This window comes from Anneissia japonica, unplaced genomic scaffold (genome assembly GCF_011630105.1).
Source record: "Anneissia japonica isolate Jap-2015-1 unplaced genomic scaffold, ASM1163010v1 scaffold287834_len5846547_cov211, whole genome shotgun sequence".
In the NCBI taxonomy this organism is placed as follows: Eukaryota; Metazoa; Echinodermata; class Crinoidea; order Comatulida; family Comatulidae; genus Anneissia; species Anneissia japonica.
The window spans coordinates 2,859,946-2,880,479 of record NW_022704992.1 but is presented as its reverse complement, the minus strand read 5'-3'; the positions used below and the strand labels follow the sequence as shown (position 1 = coordinate 2,880,479).

The following is a 20,534-nucleotide window of genomic DNA, read 5'->3' as shown; positions in this document are numbered from 1 at the left end:
CCCCCAACTTTTTAGGTATTAAGAAACACCCTATCCCCTGTCCAATGCAATATATATTTCAGGCCTGATATTTATTCATCAAAAACATTCAATCAATCAATCATTTTTTATTTCAAACACAAAAAATTCACAGCAAGGTATATAATACAATCAAAACAATCAAAATAAATTTAAAAAAAAATTACAATTCATAAAAAGCATTGTTAAACACATTTTAAAAAGCTTGCGTGTAGAACTATATATTGCTCTTATTATTATTATTATTATAATTATCATTTATAAATTATATTGCAATTATCATTTCTGTTACGTTGAGCTTACTAAAATACCTTTTTTAGTATAAAAGCTAAATTTCAGTACAGGTTACAAGAAACAATATAACATTCAAAGAGGAACGTCGAAAAACATCACAAAGGAAACAAAATAGTGCAGCAAAAAGCTAACATCCAAAAAATTTTACATCCAAAATACAATATAGTAATTGTACATACATTTTACATAAAAAATAGAAACACATCTTGTACCTAGTGAATGATTTCTCTCTGTCCAAATTTTTGCCAGGGTAGTTCTTGTACTCTTCCCTCTCCATGACTATGAAAGTAATGAGATAGTTAATCAAAAGAGCAGGTAGTTAAGAATAAATTAACACTAAATTTTAGGCTGTTTTTCCGGAGCACTGATAATTTCTCCAATAATTTCTCAAATATTTTATCCCATCATGAAAAATTATTGCAGTGCATTCAACATCAAAACAGTTTGTTGACTTAGCAGGCGACCAAATTTTTTTCAGCGAGATGGATATGCCAAGAAATCGTTTGGTACCACTTGTACTCTGGGAAATGTATATTACAATGGTGCTTCAGTGTAGCTACAGAGAGATTGAAAAAGATGACAAAGAATGCTAGCTTTGTTTGGTACAATTAATAAATGATATTGACAGACCTAGGCCCAGAGTAGCTGGGCTGCACCGTCAATGTCGAACGTAGCCGTTAAAGGCTTTTTAAAACATATTTAATAAGCCCTCAAAAATTAATACCTCAATATTTATTTAGTGTTTGATACTGGACCTATTAACTACTAGTTGCTTTAGAAATGTTCCCACAAAGAATTGTTCCCAAGGTACAAAAATAATTCTTTGCATGTACTGTACCGTAATTTGACCTCAGTCAATGGTTATTTATTTTTACATTCGGAGCTTTTTCCGATAAATTGTCTGATTGGGCCCTGTTTGTACATCAAAAAATAAAAAATTTGCTCTTTCCGATAATTATTGGGTAATAAGTGCTGCGGAAACTCAGCCTTAATTTTTTTTTTCTTTAAATTTCAGGTCAACAATCTTGGTTTATCTGACATTGTTGTTCCAGTATTGCAGTCACATCCTGGTGTAAAGAATCGATTTATATATGCCAATGGTCAGTTGCACACCCTACCTAGCAGTCTGGGGGCACTCTTCAAGAAACAGACTCTCTTCTCTCAACGGCTCATTACCAGTTTAATCAAGGAAATATTCAAGGAAAAAAATTGTAAACAAGATGAAAGTATTCATTCATTTGTTAGTAGAAGATTTTCGACAGAAGTAGGTATAAGTTTTGCCATTCTCTTTTATAGTAACTATGTAAAAGGAAACTTGACAGATTATTATTTTTTTATTCTATTGTTTTATGTACTGTATTGTACATTGCTGTGTTTCTGTCTACACTGCTGTTTTAAATGTTTTCTTTATGAATGCACCTTCAATTGCTACGTGTGACGTGTGCCGCCGATGGAAAGGCGTAGTTTTTCAAACAAAGTATTATTATTACCCTGCTTCTCAAACTTTTTTAGGTGGCGACCCACTTTCAAGACTTCTGTTGTTTGGTGACCCACTGCGTGAAGTTGATTTTGCCTACTTGACTTGCCACAAGCTCAATACAATCCTAATGATAACTGTTTTCTGACATATTACCATGTGTTTTTTAGAAATTTATTATTTGATAGCCATAGCATTTGCCTCCTAATCAAAGAGAGATATGTTGTTGAATTTCTAGTCAACCTCTGCTAAGTCGAATATAAAGTAGCTGTGATAAATCGTTTCGATTTTTATTTATTCATCAATGTACACAAGGCATTTTGTTTCTATATTATAGTATAGAAATATTTACTACAAACAATGACAAATTGTTGAATTATGCACAGTCCACTTGGGCAAAGTTAGCTGGGTAAATAATAATTGAAAAATGAAACTAATAATGTACTATACATCCCCACTCCCTTGCAAAAGAGCTGAAACGGACTCAAAAAGAAAAAAAGCATCTCATCATCTTAACTATGTAACTTGTATTTATTAACTGGTACGTCTATCTTCCTGCCTAATTTTAGTGAATTTATTATTATCCTTGGGGAGATTGGTTACAGTGGAACCAGGAGAGTAGATTCTAGGTTTTGGGTTGACAATGAATTTCTAGCTTTCATCTTCATAACTACATCTGGATATATCCCTTGAGTTAAGTCCTTTGTAGGACGAATGTAGAATTTTTTCCACTGTATTTCAAAATGCACTTATACAATAGTCTGTCTTTTTTTAGGTCAGAACTCAATCGTGTGACCCTCAGAAATGTTTTGGCGACCCAAGCTTTACGTAGATTTTTTTTTTTTTTGTCATTTCAACAGACCAAAAGTTTTTTCAAGGAAACACAGGCTCTGGGGAAAAAAATAGGTTTGATGTGTTGTACAACTGATTTTTCTAAGACACAAAAAGCATATTTTTACAAAAAAACTCGAGAAGGGTGAATGAGATACAGATTTTTCAATATTTAAAAACTGGGGAGAAAAAGGGGCATAACCACTATTTTTTCAACCTTTTTCCCCAGTTTTTAAATAATCTGTATCTCACTAACCGCTCCTGAGTTTTTCGTCAATTATGGGGTTTTTTTTGTGTTTTAGAAAAGTCAGTTGTACAAACATGTCAAATAAATATTTTCCTCAAACTCAATCAAATAATTCTCAATTAAAAGAATAACTTTTTATTTTTATTTTAGGTTTGGTGATGATTAATGCTGTAACCTTTATTTACTACTTATTATTAGTGTTAAAATTGTTCCATAATTTTGTAGACATTTTTTCTGTTATGTTTTCGATTGCTTTTTACATGTATATTTGGTTTTTTTTTTCCCTGTGGAATAGATTGCAGATTATTTAGTTGATGCTTTTTGTATTGGAATATTTGCTGCAGATTGTCGTAACCTTAGCGTAAGATCCTGTTTACCACTGCTATTTGATGCGGAACAGTCTCGTGGCTCAGTCGTACTTGCAAATCTCTTTCCTTCTGCAGGTACAATATTAGTACTTCCAAGAAACTTAAATTAAAAAATATACTATAAAAAATGGAATTATGCTGTACTGTCAGTGTGAAGAAAAATAAAAACTACTTTACTGTTCAGTTTTTTGTACCAGTACAAAATCTTGTGTCACCATGTTCAGTGTTCTTCTGACGTGGTGCACTACAACTACTTTAGACATTTATCCCATTTTATGATTTCTCTAAGTAGATATTGATGAAGGTATTGAAAAGTGCCACTTAATAAAGAGAGCTCAAGAGGAAGGATGGTCTAACTGGACTTTAAGAGGTGGTCTTCAAAGGCTGCCTGATAAAATGCACCAAACTCTGAAAAATGAGGGAGTGAATGTAACTACTTCAACAGCTTGCACATCAATAGAATTTAACCAAACGAATGCTGGTAAAATGGTAAATTAAGTATATATTATTCAATTAAGTAATTATGTTTATGAATAGAATGTTATACATTTTCAGTGCATACTTGCCCTTCAAAAATTACTCGTGCCGCACCCCCCCCTTCCCCCCAAAAAAATCACAGTCAAGTAGTTAAAAATCACCTAAAATCACCTTATTTTGCGAATTAGAGTCCCTCAACTGATCATTGAGCCCCCAAGACTTTTAGATACGCCACTGATAATGTTATATTGTATGCTTTATTTGGATTTCTTTCTTCAGGTAGCTAACATAAGAACAAGTTCAGGTGCCAACATAGAAGCAGATCATGTGATAGGTGCTGTATCATCACAAGGTGAAGTTTTAATTATCTGCCATTTAAAAAATCTTAAAAACAAACTAATTATTTTGTAAATTGCAAAATGTAGTTCAATTATGTTTTTGCCACAGGAGTCATCAGTTTTACAGGCTATTGTCTAACAAATATTTTCAACTGCGATACTTTATTTTACAATGAAATAATTAGAAAGATAATTTGAAGAATATCACCATTGACTTTTTGTATTGTTATTAATACTATTACCATACATTTATATTTCGCAAATTACATAACATAACATAACAGAAACCGAAAAGTCCACTGATTAATCTTGGATAAGATAGTATAATACATACTCCACGTATCGAAATGCACGCCATCGTGTCAGGATTCAATATTTCGACATTAATTATGTCATCATCCGGAACATAACAGCTTGTTCAATTTGATACACTCATTAAATCTAAATTACCATACATTTTTTAATGTGGATTTTTTACTCGTTTTCCTCAGCTCTTGCAGCTTTGTTGCCAGAGTGTCACTCCACATTTACTAATGTGTTGTCATCATTGGATGCTGTTGATGTTGCTGTTGTTAACTTGGAATATTCTGGCAATGTTTTAGACAAGCAGGTAAATGAATTCTGATGAGGAAGTTGTAGTATAGATATTAATGTTAATTTTAAATCTTAAAGAAAATTTGTTTAAAATATGAATATATTAATTTACAATATTTTAAAATGTTTACAATACCTGTATATTAAAATATTATAATTAATTAAAAATATAAACATGGATTAAAAATTCGATTAAAATGACTAGAATATTGATTTATTTTAAGAATAATGATATAATTTTTAATTTACTGTTTTCCTTTTAAATAGGGTTTTGGATATCTTATTCCATCAAATCAGAAATGTAAACTTCTAGGTGTGGTATTTGACTCGTGTAGTTTTCCAGACAATGATCGGCAAGAATCGGCATCAACTCGATTAACGGTAAGAGCCTTTGTTTGGTGTTTCATGGTTTTGAAAATCTTTACATATTACGAATTCTCTCTACCCAGAAGTTTAATAAGAACTTGAAATGATAGTGAATACTCCCCAGTGAGTGGAAATGTTTGTGTATACTTTTCTGTAGGTTAAGTGAGATAGAAACTACATTGTTGTAATTGGTGTTCTAGTTGTGTATTGCAATTAACGATTAGGGCCTGTGGTGTGCACTTTTGATTAATGCCTGGAATAATTATATAAGTACAGGTATGTGTAAGGCCATGGGTGTGCTCTTATGTCTAGGGCCAAGTATGAATGTATGACTTTGCATAGTCCTTTATCTTTTTTTTCTCTAAAAAAATATGGCCGTCACATACAGTGGGCTTGGCCAGGCATACTGTAGGTACACACAGATGACCATTGCATGTAATAATGTTTGATAATTTTATTTGAGATTATAAACCTTTAAAACGAGGTAGCCCCAAAAATAGATAATGTGTGACAAAAAGGAGAAACAGATTTTGTTGCTGCAATAGGTGCACTAAAGGCCTGTTCAGAGTATCAAATTTTTTATTTGACAAAAACATGTGCCGTGCCTAAATATGGTCATAATGACATCATATCATGACCATATACAGTAGGCACATCATGATCATATATGGTAATACACAAGTGGTTTTTTTTTTCAAATAAATTTCGATACAGTTGAACTTGCCTAAGTCGAATCCAAAATGGCCTTGAAAAATTGTTTGACTTACAAATCGTTATTTAATGGAAAACACATGATCGACTTAAAAATTATTTGTTAGGCAAATTCGACTTTGGCAAGTTTAACTGTAGTCTTGACAGGGCTTTACAGGTCAAATATAAAATTTGAAATCATTGTTAATAGATGGGTTCACGAATAAAAAAATCCCGCCTACTTTGTAAATCCACACTTGTTTTTGCAGTGTATGATGGGTGGCAGTTGGTTTCAGGAATATTTTGGTGATCCACATTCCGTTGATCATGATCATCTATTGGCTGTTGCTAAGGAAACCATCCGAGAGCATCTTGGGATTGTTCAGGAGCCAGAGAATACTGCAGTCAGAGTTCAACACAAATGCATTACCTCATATCGACCAGGACATTTCAAAACATTAGGTAGGCATTTTTGCATGCTGTTTTGCCCACTTTAATGCTCATATTGTTGCTGAATATTTAAAAAGTCTAAGGCCGGCAGACAGTGTGACCTATGGAATTGCGTCAATCGATAATAATTGGCACAGTGTGTGACCAGCTTCACAAGGTATAACCTCCAATCCCGTAATGAATGATAAATTTTATTCGGAAAATACCAATATTGTACTGCATGTAAACTCGCTGGCAGTGGTCATTAGATAGTGAACTCTCTCCCTTGTGGGTCAGGAAAGAACCGGGGATGTAACAATTTAAAAAATAAATACTGTATGTTTGTTTGTGTTTCATTACAGTTGATGGAAATTATTTTCACTTTGGTGGCTCACTTTATGCCTTGGGATGAAACTAGGAAAAAATGCTTGGCAGTCAATGTGTTTAGACAACTAAATAAAAAAAAAAATCTTTTATGATTGATTAATGAGTATGTTTGTTTTCAGAAAATCTTGAATCTTATATAGAAGAAAGGAATCTGCCGCTATCCTTGGTTGGATCGTCTTACTATGGCGTCAGTGTGAATGATTGCATCTATAATGCACGCAAGACAGCTGAACGAATAATTAATTCCATTTGACAATGTATACAGTATATGCAAATGAGAAATTCTTTAAAATGATAGTTGCAGATGTTTAAGCAATAATTATGAATGTGTGAGTCTGATTAATCCGACACATCATGATGAATTATAAACATCCAGAGCTTTAATACAAAATGGTTGGCTGTGATTGAGCTAGCAGACATCATGGGACATATTCATCTGGATGGAAATTCATCCTTAATTTATTTTTAGATTATCCCCTTGTAACATTCCTCTTTAATAAGTGCCAAACCAAGGAGAAATTTTTTAGTTATGCTCTTAGTTGTGCATTTTTAGAACCTATGCATTGATAATCAACTAAGTGAGAAGGCTAACAATACCGATGCAAATACACTGAAAGCAGTATTTAGTTACTATCTTTTCAATGTATAATTAATTAGTACATCAACTATCATTTTGTTAAATAATTGTTTCTAACTATTGTCTTATTAAAACTGATGTTATTCAGAATAACAAGATTAAATGAAAAAATTGTGTTTTGTTAATGTATCTGTACTATATAGTTAAGTGTAAAAAATATAAGTCTACCTAGTCATACTGCAATCTGGTGCATACAAACAAATAAAGTACATTCATTGCCACGGAATCTTACCAGGTACAGTATGCTGCTGGAGGAAGAGAGAGAGAGAGACAAGTTCAGTGTAATTGCCGTGCGTAAGGACACATTATGCGAAATGCGTTGGTTCAAACTCTTGACGGTACATGAGAAGACCCAAACTGCAACCACTGTGCGTCAACCAATCTGGCATTTGCATGTAGGGCGGCCATAAATACTGGTAATAAAGATCAGTATATACAGTATTTTTCCTATCCACTTATTGGTAATTTTAAAGCATTAATCATAAAAGTTTGTAGACTTGGAACTGTGAATTTTGTTTTTTTAAGAAACTAGCAAGTTGATTCGGTAGATTTTAAAAATGTGTAGGATGTCTTGATTCCAGGAACATGTAATTTCATTGTGAGATTATAATACTGGCTAAAAGTAAGTATAAAAACCCTTGTTAAGTAAAAATGGTCCATGTGAGTGGATTTCTAATTTGGTAACATGGTGGTTGTTATGAAATGAATCTACCAAAAGAAAAAAAAAAGATGCGGACAAGCCAAGTGTAGTACATTTACACAGCATGCATATATAAGAAAAGTTTTCCCGAGATATAGATGTTGAGGGCGGTGTGCGCTCCGAAAGCTACAAAATGGCAACTTTGGTACAAGACAATATTCGGCAGTTACTTGAGAACGAAACGTCTGTCTTTTTGGATGTTTCAAATTTATTATTACGATTTGCTAATAACCTAATACGGTATGACGCCGTGACATTTACATGTCGTAGCATCTTATAAAATTCTTCGGTCAAGTAGCTAAATACTCTTAGGCCTAGGCCTAGTCCTCTAGGCCCTAACTCCTTTTTGGTTTTGCTCCTTATGCAGGCGCCCTAGGCCTACTAGAGGCTATGGCCAGGGCCGGGGGCTTTAGACCTAGATAGCTACTACTCCTAGGCTAGGCACTATATAAACGCGACGTTTTAAACTCTGGCCCATCTACTCTGGCCATGGTATATTTATAGCTAGATTGTTCAAAATTATTTGGGACAGCCAGAATTATATCCTTCCTAGCTAGGGCGGTAGCCGATCATTTCGGTCGCGCTTCGTTTCGGTCGCGCCTCATTTCGGTCGCGGTTTATTTCGAACAAATATATGGAGCGCCGAAGGAATTGCGAAAAAGAAAAATTTAATATGCCTAGTCCCTATATATTATTATAATTAGTTTGTGAATCGGTTTATCATAGACCTAAGTATTTTTGTTTTGCTATTTTTCCACTAACATATATTTCTACTATATTCTCTTTCTTCCATTTACGGTGATATATTCATGATTGAAACATGATCTTGAAGTTGATACAATGGAATTTAGTATGTGGAGCCTTTATCTGTATATTTATTCCTGATACTTCTAGTATGCAACATTATTTTCTATAAATATAACTTTTTTAAGCATTAAATACATGTCAAGCGCGGATCCAAAGTTTACCCTGGCTATCGCACAGATCAGGTCCCATATTGGGAGAGTCATGAGAAGAGAGCTAGCTTGTTTTGTTGCTGGAAGTTAAATTTTAGATATTCGAAAAGTGTTTGTTTTGTAGATTCTTTGAAATACAATTTGTGCACTATGAGACGTCTATTATTGAATACACTTTGAATTCATAGTTTTTCCCTACTTTGCAATGGACAATTAATAATTATGATGATGAAGAAGATGATAATGATGAGGAGGAAGCTGTGCAAGATTAATTAACAGGCCCTTTGATGTGAAGTGTCAAGCGAGGCCCGTAGCCTAAGTTACGGTTGGGAATTCTGAGACATTATCGTCATAGTCAAATGTTCAATGCACGCAGTCGGACAATAGATGATTTATGATATCTGTTTTGTATAGAAGTAATCTGAAACCCATAAAATATCAGTTCGGGCATTCATTTATCTGTGTGGAAAATATAACATGAATCATACAAAATAAAAAGAATTCAAATAAAATTAAAAATATGTAAAAAAAACATCTACACTAAATCAAAATGGAATATTTACTTCCTGTTATGTATTTAGTATTGCAGGGGCTCTGAAGGCTTTACAGTATAACCAATGCCTGTATTTCTGATAGATTGCTGATTAAAATGTAAAATATTTAAGATTTTATATTCAGTACATTCTCAAATGTTATGTAAATCTCATATATCCCATTGAGATTCATACACCGAAGTAGAAAGGTTTAACTTAATAATTTTGATATGTTTTATGCTGAATGGTTTTTAATGATATTATTACAGTCTAATATGACCACAACATAAGGAAGCCCTCTCCTTTAAACTTCTAACCTGCTAAACTTTGCGTATCTCAATATACACATATATTTCCTTAAATCAAGGAAGTCCACTCGTTAAAATAGTATGTATAGTATACAGAATTTTGTCTGTCAATCTCATATATATCCAAATTTTAGGAAATTATGTTTTATGCATGCACCGACATGAGAACTTTAACCTAATAACTTTGATATGTATATGTTTTATGTTGTTTGTTGAATGGACTTCTTTAATAATAATATTACACTCTAATATGACCACAACATAAGGAAGTCCACTCTGTAAATGTTTAGTATAATATTGTACAGAGAATTTCGATTGTTATCAATATCATCATGTTAGATCCAAATCACGTTTTATGCAAGCACCGACAAGGAAAGATTAAACATAATAATTTTGATATGTACATGTTTTATGTTATGTGTTGATTGGTCTTAGTTAATTATATTACAGTTTAATGTGTTCAATGTAATAATAATACAGTTTACTGGTTTACAATAATATTACAGTTTAATGGCCCCGGAACCCTGAGCCCCGACCTGGGGCCCTTGCCGGCCCCAATCATCAGTGCTCATGCTTCGCTCGCAACCTGACCATTTCACTTCTCGTGGCTACGGCCCTACTATGACGTGTGTGGCTGAACCGTGTTTGGTTGAATCATGGTAGAAAGAAAAAACAATCAACGATTGTCAGGGGTGGGGGATAGTGGGGAACACAAATGTACGGTATTATTTATTTAATAAAATAATATTTAATTTGTATACAATATAATTTTATCACTGAGAGAACAGATAATGATGTCAAAATATTGTATACATGGAGGCTTCATGATCAAAAGTTCTTGCCAAGATTTGTTATGTTGGTCCCTGGCGCGGCTGGGCTGCTGGGCCGCAGCTTGGTGCCTGGAATCGTAAATAGGCTGTAAAGTAAAAAGTTTGCGGAACGCTGCTTTAAATAACCCAGTACATCTTTCGAGATGAGTAGGGGTTAACCTAGTGTATGGGTCCATTCAGTGCTGTGGACAGACAAAAGTAGTTGATACTGGTTTACCAAGTAGCACAGACACAAAGTGACCCTCTTAGAAGAGGAGGAAGTTTACTGAATTTGTATTTTTCCATTTTCTACAGATATCCTAAAGTTGCCAAATATGCTAACATTCCTCTGGGGAAAAAAGCCTTCACTGAGCGAATGTTGCCTTCAATTGGTGGAGTCGAATGCCTGCTTGTTATGGGCTTTGAAGAAGTAAGTAGATATTATTCGGGGGTAAAAAGTTAATTTGTACCGCTCACCTGAAATGCAATGTCACTAATCTGAATTTACTACCATAGTGTAAAGTAATTCACATTTTTAAAAATTGACCTATAATATAATAAATTATCAGAAAATTATGTATACTGTATATAACAAGTAGGTTTGTCTACTGTATGTTTATTTTATGTAGACCTTTGTCTAGGTTTATATCACCCTGGTTATTAATAGATGGCCGGCAGAACCATTACATTTTGCTGGTGTGAAAAAATGAAATTTATAGCAAATAGTAATAAAAAAGTAAATCATTTAATAAATAATTTTCCAATTATTGTACATCACAAGTGAATATATAAATGCAACCCCTGGTCCATGTCCACTAACAACATTGAATTTTTGGGAAAAAATATGGTTTTTAATATTCCGGTATTTTATATTCCGGTATTTTTAACTATTATTGTACAAGGCCTACTTGTACAAACAGGTTTAGAATCTATATGGTCATTACTTTGTTATAAATAGGAAAATACAGTAAGAATAAAAAAAATAGATGCGAGTTGGTTGGCCAAGCAGTTAAGTCAGGGGCGCTGTAAACTTTAGCTGTAATATCTGCACTGGTTCAAATGGCTCACTCACCGGGGTCTGACGTTGGGGAGGGGGTAATGTCCCTGATGTTGATTTTATGTACTTAATAGTTCAAGAACTAAACAAAAATGTCACTATAAAAGTATAAATACCTTCAATAGCACAATAATTATAATTATATTTGTCCACTGATTGGTCAACACATGGGTGGTTGGATTCTCTCCTATTTTTAGAATTGTGTTTGTGTATTTATTTTTAGAAAGTGTATACATTTTTTAGGAATTTGAAATAGAGGGGGCCCAAGGAAGGACTTTCACAGACGAGGAACAATTCCTTTTGGAAACATTGTCGCTCACACGTGACAGAGCCCCACTAGGAATGGGACTGAGATAAGAACATTTATGATTATGGCCCCTTTAGATGGCCAGAAATGGCACTCAGACTTCGATTTGAATATAATTTTCTCCATTTTCTTTATAGTGTAATTGATAAATTTAAGCGCCGGGGCCCCCTTTTGAATCCTCCACTGGTTTGCAACTCAAATCTGCATATCGCCCTCATTTATCATCACATACATACTGTGTGAATCTATAGGCTTTCTACCAACTAAGTAACCTTTTTTTTTTTAAACAGGATGATGAATATCTTCGATTTCCAGAGACCAGTTCTTTGTCCATTGTACGTGAAGTGCAGAGACTTTTAGCTAGTGCTCGCCTTAAGGTCCTTTCTGAGCATGCTCTAAAAGGCATGAGTACACCATCACCTGTAAGTATTGAGTTAGTAAATATATATTAAAATATTAATTAAATTATAGTATAACTGATAGGCAGCTCTAGATGCCCGTTGATTTATTATCGCTGAACTTTTAAAACCTTTTTTTGACAATTTAATCTTCTTTTCTGTTTCTGCATGCTGGTGGTACTAGGTTGACATGTTCATCCTGTGAATTATGTGTCTACATGTTTGGCTTTTGAAGTGAAGATGAATAGCACACATCATATTGCTATTTACTTATTTAATGTTTTTCTTCTCAGTAGAGTGCATCAAGACTTCCCTTTAAGCCCTAGACCAAGTCATTAATATTATTATTGTCATTGTTTATAATTAATTTCCAGTCAGATGAGCGGGCCTTTCTGATGAAGGTCCATGGCACATATGATCATGTGATGGTGTATGAAGAGGTGATGTTGCAACAGAAAGCACTTCAGGTTATGCCCCTTAGTGAACTTAAACAGAAAGCCCAAAGAAAGCTGCAAAGATCGAACCAAGGATCTTCAAGTAAGTAATGTAATAGTCTTGTCGTTATCAAATTTGAGCCTGGTTCTCATGAGAGCCCTAGTATGCGGATCGGGAGCTAACCGTTAGCGCTACCTGCGTGAGAACGCCCAATTGGTCAGCGCTAACTGTTAGCGGTATCCAGATACCGCTAACAGTTAGCAAGTGCTAGCGGTTAGCAAGTTGAGTGTGTTTCTGTCATCAACCAATCACACGTACGCGTTTACAATTTCCAGTTTCTTATTGGCCAGTAATTCGATCATCATATTTTTGGTATCCGGATCAGGATTTTCTCGTTGGGACGCACGGCAGCTATTGGATCCGGAACCTGCTAACCGTTAGCAGCCGTGTGAGAACATAGCCTTGGTAATTTTTTTGTTACCTTTTACACTTACTGTACATGTTTTTATTCATTAAAAAAATTAATAGATTCTCTGCCAAAGTGCCTTTGGTACAACCATTTTGCTTTGAAATAAGAAATAAAACACTTTTCTTTAATTTTTTCCAACCTTCCTGAAATTGTTTTCGAAAAGAAGTTCACAAAAAAGGTTTTAGCATATTAAGAAAATCTTGCCTAAAGCACATTTATATTTAAAAGATTACATATAACACAAGAATTTATACACACAATCTCTTGTTCATTAATGTAACAGATAACCAGCCTTTGGATTTACAAGATTATCTAATATTGGAATTACTAAGATGGTTTAAAAGTAGCTTTTTCCAGTGGATGGACGCTCCACCATGTCGGAATTGTCAGGCATCCACACAGGCAGCTGGTGGACAAGTACCAACATCTGAGGACCTCATGTGGGGTGCGCAAACAGTAGAGGTGTACAGGTGTACAGTATGTACAGCCATCACAAGGTTTCCCAGGTAACATATATATATTAATTTGTTTCAGACTGATTATTGCTCTCTTTTTTTCTTTTCATATTTAACAATTAAGAAGTGTACTCTCAACATGATAGATTTATATGAAGCTCCATAATCTAGAGCCCTGATTAGATTGGACTCTTCTTGGTCAAAACTAACCATGGACAAGGTCAGTTCCACCCAAGAGCGTAGCCAGCGAGCCGACTGGCCGTCCAGTTATTTAGGACGGCCACTTTTACAGTGATGGCTTGGCTACTCAGCTCGGCCTATCCTTGTTCAGGCCTGGTCTACCTTTAACAAATTCTCTATATTCTTTGAATCTATCTAATGTTGCATTAAACTAAAGCTAAATAAAACAACCTTTATTGATTGAATTTACGTTGTTTTCATACTGACATTTGGTGAGGATTCCCAAAAGGAATGGCTAAATCATCGTCTATCCGGTAAAAATTTCACTCCAACACGCATAACTACTGTATGTTGTGTTAAAAACATTCATGCCCCGCTGGAAAATGGAAGGTTCTAAGTCGCCCTCAACGCATGCACGTTGCTCTGAAAATACAGTACTTGAGATTCTGTTCCCTGAGATATTCTTGTTCGTAACTCCCTGGTTATAATTAGTTCATAAAATACCGTAAAGTAGAATAAAGTTAAATTTTAATAGTCAACAAGAAATAGTAGGGCTAGGCTTATGCATCTCTTGATTTGGAGGACCTAGAGTAGAATTTACACTAGACTAGGGCGAGAGATGAAGATGTATCTGCATAGCCTGGAAAAATTATGTGAGAAACAACCTTAACTGTGCGCAATCTATGTCTATAACTGAAATATCTTTGTGATAGCTAATTCAACACAATTCCTTTGAAGACAAATTCCAACATTTAAAAACCTTTAAATGAACTCTAAAGGTCATGATTTTGTAATTTTTTCTTACCCCTGCTCGGGGCCACGTCCCTCGGCTGTCGTTTTTCTGGCTAAACCCCTGGTTCGACCCAAAATGATTCATTGTGAACATCCTGCTTAACTTTGTTCATGATCTGTTACCCAAGATGCAGGGTAAGTATAACCAAGTGAATGTTATGCAGAAAGAACAATCTTTTTTTCCAGAACAGAAAAGTCCAATGTGAACAGCACAACTTTTGTATGCCCATATATAGTTATGATGTGTTTATATATGGTTGTGATGCTGTGACCATATTTAAGTGCATGCATCATGATGAGTATAAAATTGTAATCCATTATATAAAGTAAATTCAATAAGTTTTGCCTGGTTTTACTAAAGACTAGTGTCTTTACAGAAATATATTCCAGTGTCTTTACAGAAATATATTAATGATGGTGAACATGAGTTTACATGATGAGTACATCATTCTTATTACCATATATTTTTTTTATTTAACTGTACAGATATAATCATCCAGGTAAGCTGCTTGAGACGAGGACTGGGCGTTGTGGGGAGTGGGCTAATTGCTTCACCCTGTGTTGTAGAGCTGCTGGCTTTGAAGCAAGATATGTTCTCGATTGGACAGGTGATGCTTTAATTTCATTTGACATTTCATTATTCAGGGCAGTGGTGGCCGCCAAGAGTTTCTGAAGAAAGCTTCAAGTTCTCCGACAGATGGTGCTCACTTCATCATTTCTCCACATTATTTCTAACCTTGAGCCAATTTTAGCCTGGTATACCTGCAGAAATTCCATTAAAAATGTAACAAACCCTCCTTACTGTTTAGATAACTTTTTTATAATATTTTTTATGTGTTTTTTGATCATCTTATATATAATCAACAGACCATGTGTGGACAGAAGTTTATTCAAATTCTCAGAAACGTTGGATGCATTGCGATGCATGTGAAAACACCTGTGATAAACCTTTGCTTTATGAACATGGATGGGGCAAGAAGTTATCATATGTTATAGCATTCTCATGCGAAGAGGTAAGAATCGATAAACAAATATGATTGTAGTGGATTTGCTGTCAATTATTGAGTACTGACTGTTGGAATTGTCCAGTCTATTAATTCAAATGATTGATTGATTGTATACTTAGGGAAGGAAGGTGGATGATGTATTTGTATATATTTCCTATAAATAATCATGTGAAGATTTTTGAGAAATACTAAACATAGATATTTTTGATTTGATTTGATTTAATATCTCAGATGTACATACAAACATAAATATACAAAACAGAAAAAAAAAAAACATGTCAAAAAACTTTATAAACTTATAAGATTTGTTCAAACCTAGCAGTATATACACTTAAATAATAATAATAATAATAAATGAAAACTTGTATAGCGCTGGTGCTCTCCATCCAGTGTGGCGCTCATGGTGCTTTGTGCATTTAATAACTGGAGAAAACATCAATAAATAAATAAATAAATAGTGTATAGTATGCAGGAGTGCTGTCATTCAAAATTTTGATGACAAACAACTTAATCCTTTGTTGCATAGGCAAGCAGTGCAAGTCCATCAAAACTGGAGTTATGTGAGCATTTGACTGGGTGTAAGTTATGACCCTAGCTGCCATATTTTGCAAACGGTGTATTTGTGATTTTGTTATCCTACAAAAGGCATTACCAATATCAAGAGGCATGCAATTTTCATCTTAAGACAAGGGTCTTGAAAAACCCAACTAGAGCTCGATTGCTTTTTTGAACTAATAAAACTGTTGGCACTAGAGGGCAGGTTGTAAGATTTTTTTTTGTTGTCAATTCCAGGTTGTAGACGTGACATGGCGGTATTCTTCAAAGCATGATGAAGTCCTTAGGCGGAGAACACTATGCCGTCAAGAGGTACTGATGGACAAACTGGCAAAGTTGAACCTACAGGTATTTGTTGGTTGTTCCTCCACGTCGCAATCTCTAATACAGAGGGCAGTATATTATTTATAGTTGTTGTGCTTGTTGAGATGTCAATTTTATCTCTAAAACTTTTTTCACACATAGATCTCTATTTTTTACTTAACATGGTAAGTATTTCTTTTGTGTGCTTTAGCGACAGCGCAGTATATCTTCATTTCGAAAAGCAGTTCTGGAAGAGAGGTTTGCATTAGAACTTGCGGAGTTCATAGCACCTAAGAAAGTTCAAGATGGAGAAGGCCAAGGAAGGATCTCTGGGTCACTAGCCTGGAGGACTTCCAGAGGGGAGACAGGTGATGCAGCACAGGGAGTTGGCACCTCCATAATGGTAAGCTTTCATAGATCATAAATAAAATACATTAGTACAACATGAGTTTGTTTTTAAGTTTCGATAAGACATACATTTCTTTCCCAATAGCATTTTAACTTTTAACTCATTAACTGCCGAACCTTTTTTCCTAGTTTAAACCCATACACCAAGGCATACAGGGTGCCACTATAATGAAAACTATTCTCATTAACTGTAATAAAACAAAAACAAACATATGGTATTTATTTTTAGATCCTTACTTCCGTGTTCTCTGAACCTCCAGGACGAGAGTTCACACTCTGACGACCACTGCCAGTGAATTCACATGCAATACAATAGGTGGACGTGAACTCACATTTTTGGTGCCCCGAGTGAACCCTGTTGGGCATGTTCATGTATATTTTTGGAAGATAAATAGGACGTTCACACAACCAGAAGAGTTCTCTTCAGAATAAAAACTTGTATTGTACTCATCACCGGCCGTACCACAAATATTCATTGCTCTTTTGTGTATTTTGATTTTTTTTTTTTTTTTTCATACTCTTTTTTGTTTTTTTGTCCTCTTTGTGAGGAGCCTCTGCACTAAGTACTGAATAAACAAAAAATGTAATTATAAATAACTTTCTTATTTTCCCCACTCTAGGAAGGCACAGGTTATAAATTTCAACTTACAGAGATTGAAAAAGGAAGCAAGACAATCCATGTGCAATATTCACCTTCAAGTAATACCTACCAGCGGGTTTCCAGTGGCAACAGCGTGTTGGAAGACTGGGAAAGTGGGGTGTTTACTATGAGTAATGTCATCTTAAAGGAGGAGTTTGATTGGAAGATGGTAAGAAAAATGGTGATTATTTATTAATAAAGACTTGCATATGGTGCTATAGGACTCTTCAGTGTGTGACAAAATGTCGATTAAATTAAAGTTACCATCACATTAAAAACCGACAATTATACAGATAATGATTAAATAAGATAATTTACTGTCAAATAAATCTGAAATGAATGAAAAGTCTACAAAATTGTCCATATTTAGCACAAGGTGACATTATAAGTGATGATAAATTATAGGGCAAAATAAGATAATTGGTCATTGGAAAATTAAATGCAAGCCTTCAAAATTGTCACAATATTTAGTAACAATAATAATATAAAGTATATAATAAAAAGACAGTAATTAGATAATTAACCATTTGGTGAAATAGGACATTAATATTTTTTTAAGGAAATGATAACCCATAAAAATTGTCTATTGCTTTTTTACAGGTGTATTTAGCCAGAGTTGAAGGCAGTCAAGAAGCCTTTATCACCTGGAAATTTGATGCGGCAAACACAGGTTTAGTGGTAGACCATGTTGACATTAAGGTATCAAGTAAAACATATGAGTCTGGTAGGATCATCTGGACAATATGTGATGATCAAAAAACTCTAAAGCTTAAAGGAGGTATGTTATACTTATTGCTTCATTTAAAGCAAATGAGTTTATCAGAATTTTTTAAAATGATTGTTGTGCATATTAGTATCATATGCAAATCCTAATGTCATTTATGAACAATTTAAAAAGGATGTGCTAATATATATAACCACAGTACCACAATAAAATTGCCATACAAATAAATGTTTCATTCATACAAAATTAAAAATGTTGACAATTATGAATTTTTCAGATGGAGAGATTGCAAGAATATCTGAACTAGAGGGCGCTACAGAGGTTACCCTGAAAGCGGACATGAGTGGCGGCAAAGGTGATGTTGCATGGCAGCACACACAGCTATTCAGAATGGGGTTAAACGACATGGTTAATTATCCATTTGATGTAAAAATAATACTTAAGAATGCATAAGAATATATACTTCATATTTAAAGAAATACTTTATAGAATATATGTTAATATGGGAAAAGTGAAAAAGATATGTATATTATTTATTCAAGTAAATAATAAGAAATTTATAAAGGGAAATGATATGGGGAAAAAAGATACTTGTAGCGCAAAAACCTTCATCTAAACCACTGATATCCGCAGCAAACAAATTATTTAAAATATAAGATACAAATACAATAATATTTAAACATTTAACTAAATTATTGCAAAATCATATTTCAATAATGTATAAGTAGTCCAATGAATTTAATATGAATGTACAGTGAAATTAAAACGTAAAACTAATATAAATGTCATATACACTATATTCAAATAAGGTATATATGCAAAAGTAGGACAACAGCAGTTCTTTGAAGTACAAATATATTTTATACTGTAATATGTTACGTTTTTCTCATCCAGCAGTAGTACATGTTAGTGATTAAACCAAAGACTGACCCTCTAACAATTAAGCCCGACCTTTCTTAAGTTGGTATTCTAACTATTCTTATATCCTGCAAAGAAAATTGATTTGACAATCACAAGGGAATATCAAGCCTAACAAGAGATTATGCTTTTTGTAGAATTTTCTGTATCCACATTGCGATGACGTGATGCTAGAACAGATTCACTCATGTGTGACCGTCCTACGTTTTCTGCACAACAAAGATTTGGCCAAATTACCTCCTAGAATCCATGTGAAAACATTGTTGTGCAATCAAAAGCTCCCTAAGATCTGCTATGTACTGCCCTCTATATGTAGGTCAGCCCTTCCACTTTATTCATCTCTAGCATTTTTCCAAATCTACTAGTATTCACAATTTACATAAAAATTATTATTTGTACGTACTATGTGTATAATATTGGCCAACCCTAAGGTCGAGCTAATAGACTAGAGCAATTTAGGATATGATGCAAATGCAAATGATATTTAAAAATAGTCGGCTTTCTCTGAACAATTATGAAGACCTTAAATTAATTGCAATAAATGTTAGCCAAATATTTTAAAATCCAGTTTCAAATGTATTCCATTCAAAAGGTAATCTGTTTTTCATTTTCAAAAATGGTAAAGCTTATTAATAAAGGTCTCTAAAATTTAATTCATGGCAACCATGCTACATCATCCTATTTGGCATTTCTCTGATTATAAATCAGCGTACTGAGTTACATGAAAAGCTGTCCTTTTTTGCAAGAATCTCTAAATGTACAACTTCAAGAACAAATCTGGAAAATAGATTACAGTACTGTATTCTAATTTCAAACAATGAAAACAAAGTCTGTTAATCTGGCTGTAAGAGGCGAGTTAGGAAGATATAGTGTACGAGCCAGTAGAATATATAAACTTGTTAAGTATTGGTTACGAATTAAAAAAATTGACAGAAATAGACTACTGTAATAAAAACAGTTGGGCTAACGCAGTTCGTTCACTTCTATTCCATTATGGGTTCGGGGAAGCATGGCTTAACCAAGGTGTTGGTGGTGATGTTTGTTTTTTTTTAAATCTTGTTAAACAACGTTCTTTAGATATTGAATGAATGGGGGCTAAAAAGTTACTGTTTATTCAAATATTGTATTGCTTTTGAAAACTACCTCCTAATTTAAATCGATATTTCAAAACGATCTTTACTTTGTTCCACATTTCTAGCCACAACTTAAAAATCAAGGAAGGTAGACAGTTAAATATTAAATTTGAAGATAGAATTTTGCTTTTGTAATGGGGATTTTGAAGAACAATTACATTTTCTTCTCAAATTTAAATTATACAGTGATTTAAGAGAATAATACATCCCACGATATTATGTTCGTTTCCATACACAATATAACTATTTCTTTAATGAGCTCGCACAGTCCACTAGTATTACAAAAAATATGCA

General features: G+C 33.9%; 2 protein-coding genes across 3 annotated transcripts in view; both read left to right on the top strand.

Moving 5' to 3' along the window:
* LOC117105018 (protoporphyrinogen oxidase-like) overlaps positions 1-7,264 on the top strand; it is a 12,706-nt gene extending 5,442 nt beyond the window's left edge. For both annotated transcript variants that reach the window (XM_033246003.1, XM_033246004.1), the window contains exons 3-10: positions 1,328-1,576; positions 3,163-3,310; positions 3,528-3,724; positions 3,992-4,064; positions 4,542-4,660; positions 4,912-5,025; positions 5,970-6,162; positions 6,636-7,264. In XM_033246003.1, the coding sequence (XP_033101894.1) occupies positions 1,328-1,576; positions 3,163-3,310; positions 3,528-3,724; positions 3,992-4,064; positions 4,542-4,660; positions 4,912-5,025; positions 5,970-6,162; positions 6,636-6,769 (1,227 nt within the window). In that variant the 3' untranslated portion in view covers positions 6,770-7,264. The remainder of the gene's footprint in view (positions 1-1,327; positions 1,577-3,162; positions 3,311-3,527; positions 3,725-3,991; positions 4,065-4,541; positions 4,661-4,911; positions 5,026-5,969; positions 6,163-6,635) is intronic.
* A 704-nt stretch (positions 7,265-7,968) lies between these two features.
* LOC117105126 (peptide-N(4)-(N-acetyl-beta-glucosaminyl)asparagine amidase-like) lies at positions 7,969-19,671 on the top strand. The gene is made up of 12 exons (XM_033246194.1): positions 7,969-8,093; positions 10,775-10,889; positions 12,114-12,245; positions 12,596-12,758; positions 13,409-13,631; positions 15,039-15,160; positions 15,420-15,565; positions 16,352-16,462; positions 16,629-16,820; positions 17,446-17,634; positions 18,066-18,243; positions 18,467-19,671. The coding sequence occupies exons 1-12, from the start codon at positions 7,987-7,989 to the stop codon at positions 18,640-18,642; spliced, it is 1,854 nt and encodes a 617-aa protein (XP_033102085.1). The 5' UTR covers positions 7,969-7,986; the 3' UTR covers positions 18,643-19,671.
* The last annotated feature ends 863 nt before the right edge of the window (positions 19,672-20,534 follow it).

Bases quoted from the DNA above. Each gene is read 5' to 3' on its own strand.
- LOC117105126 (XM_033246194.1), top strand. From the start codon at position 7,987: ATGGCAACTTTGGTACAAGACAATATTCGGCAGTTACTTGAGAACGAA. The intron at 12,246-12,595 runs GTAAGTATTGAG...ATTAATTTCCAG, and splicing joins GCATGAGTACACCATCACCT to TCAGATGAGCGGGCCTTTCT. The intron at 15,161-15,419 runs GTGATGCTTTAA...TATAATCAACAG, and splicing joins ATATGTTCTCGATTGGACAG to ACCATGTGTGGACAGAAGTT.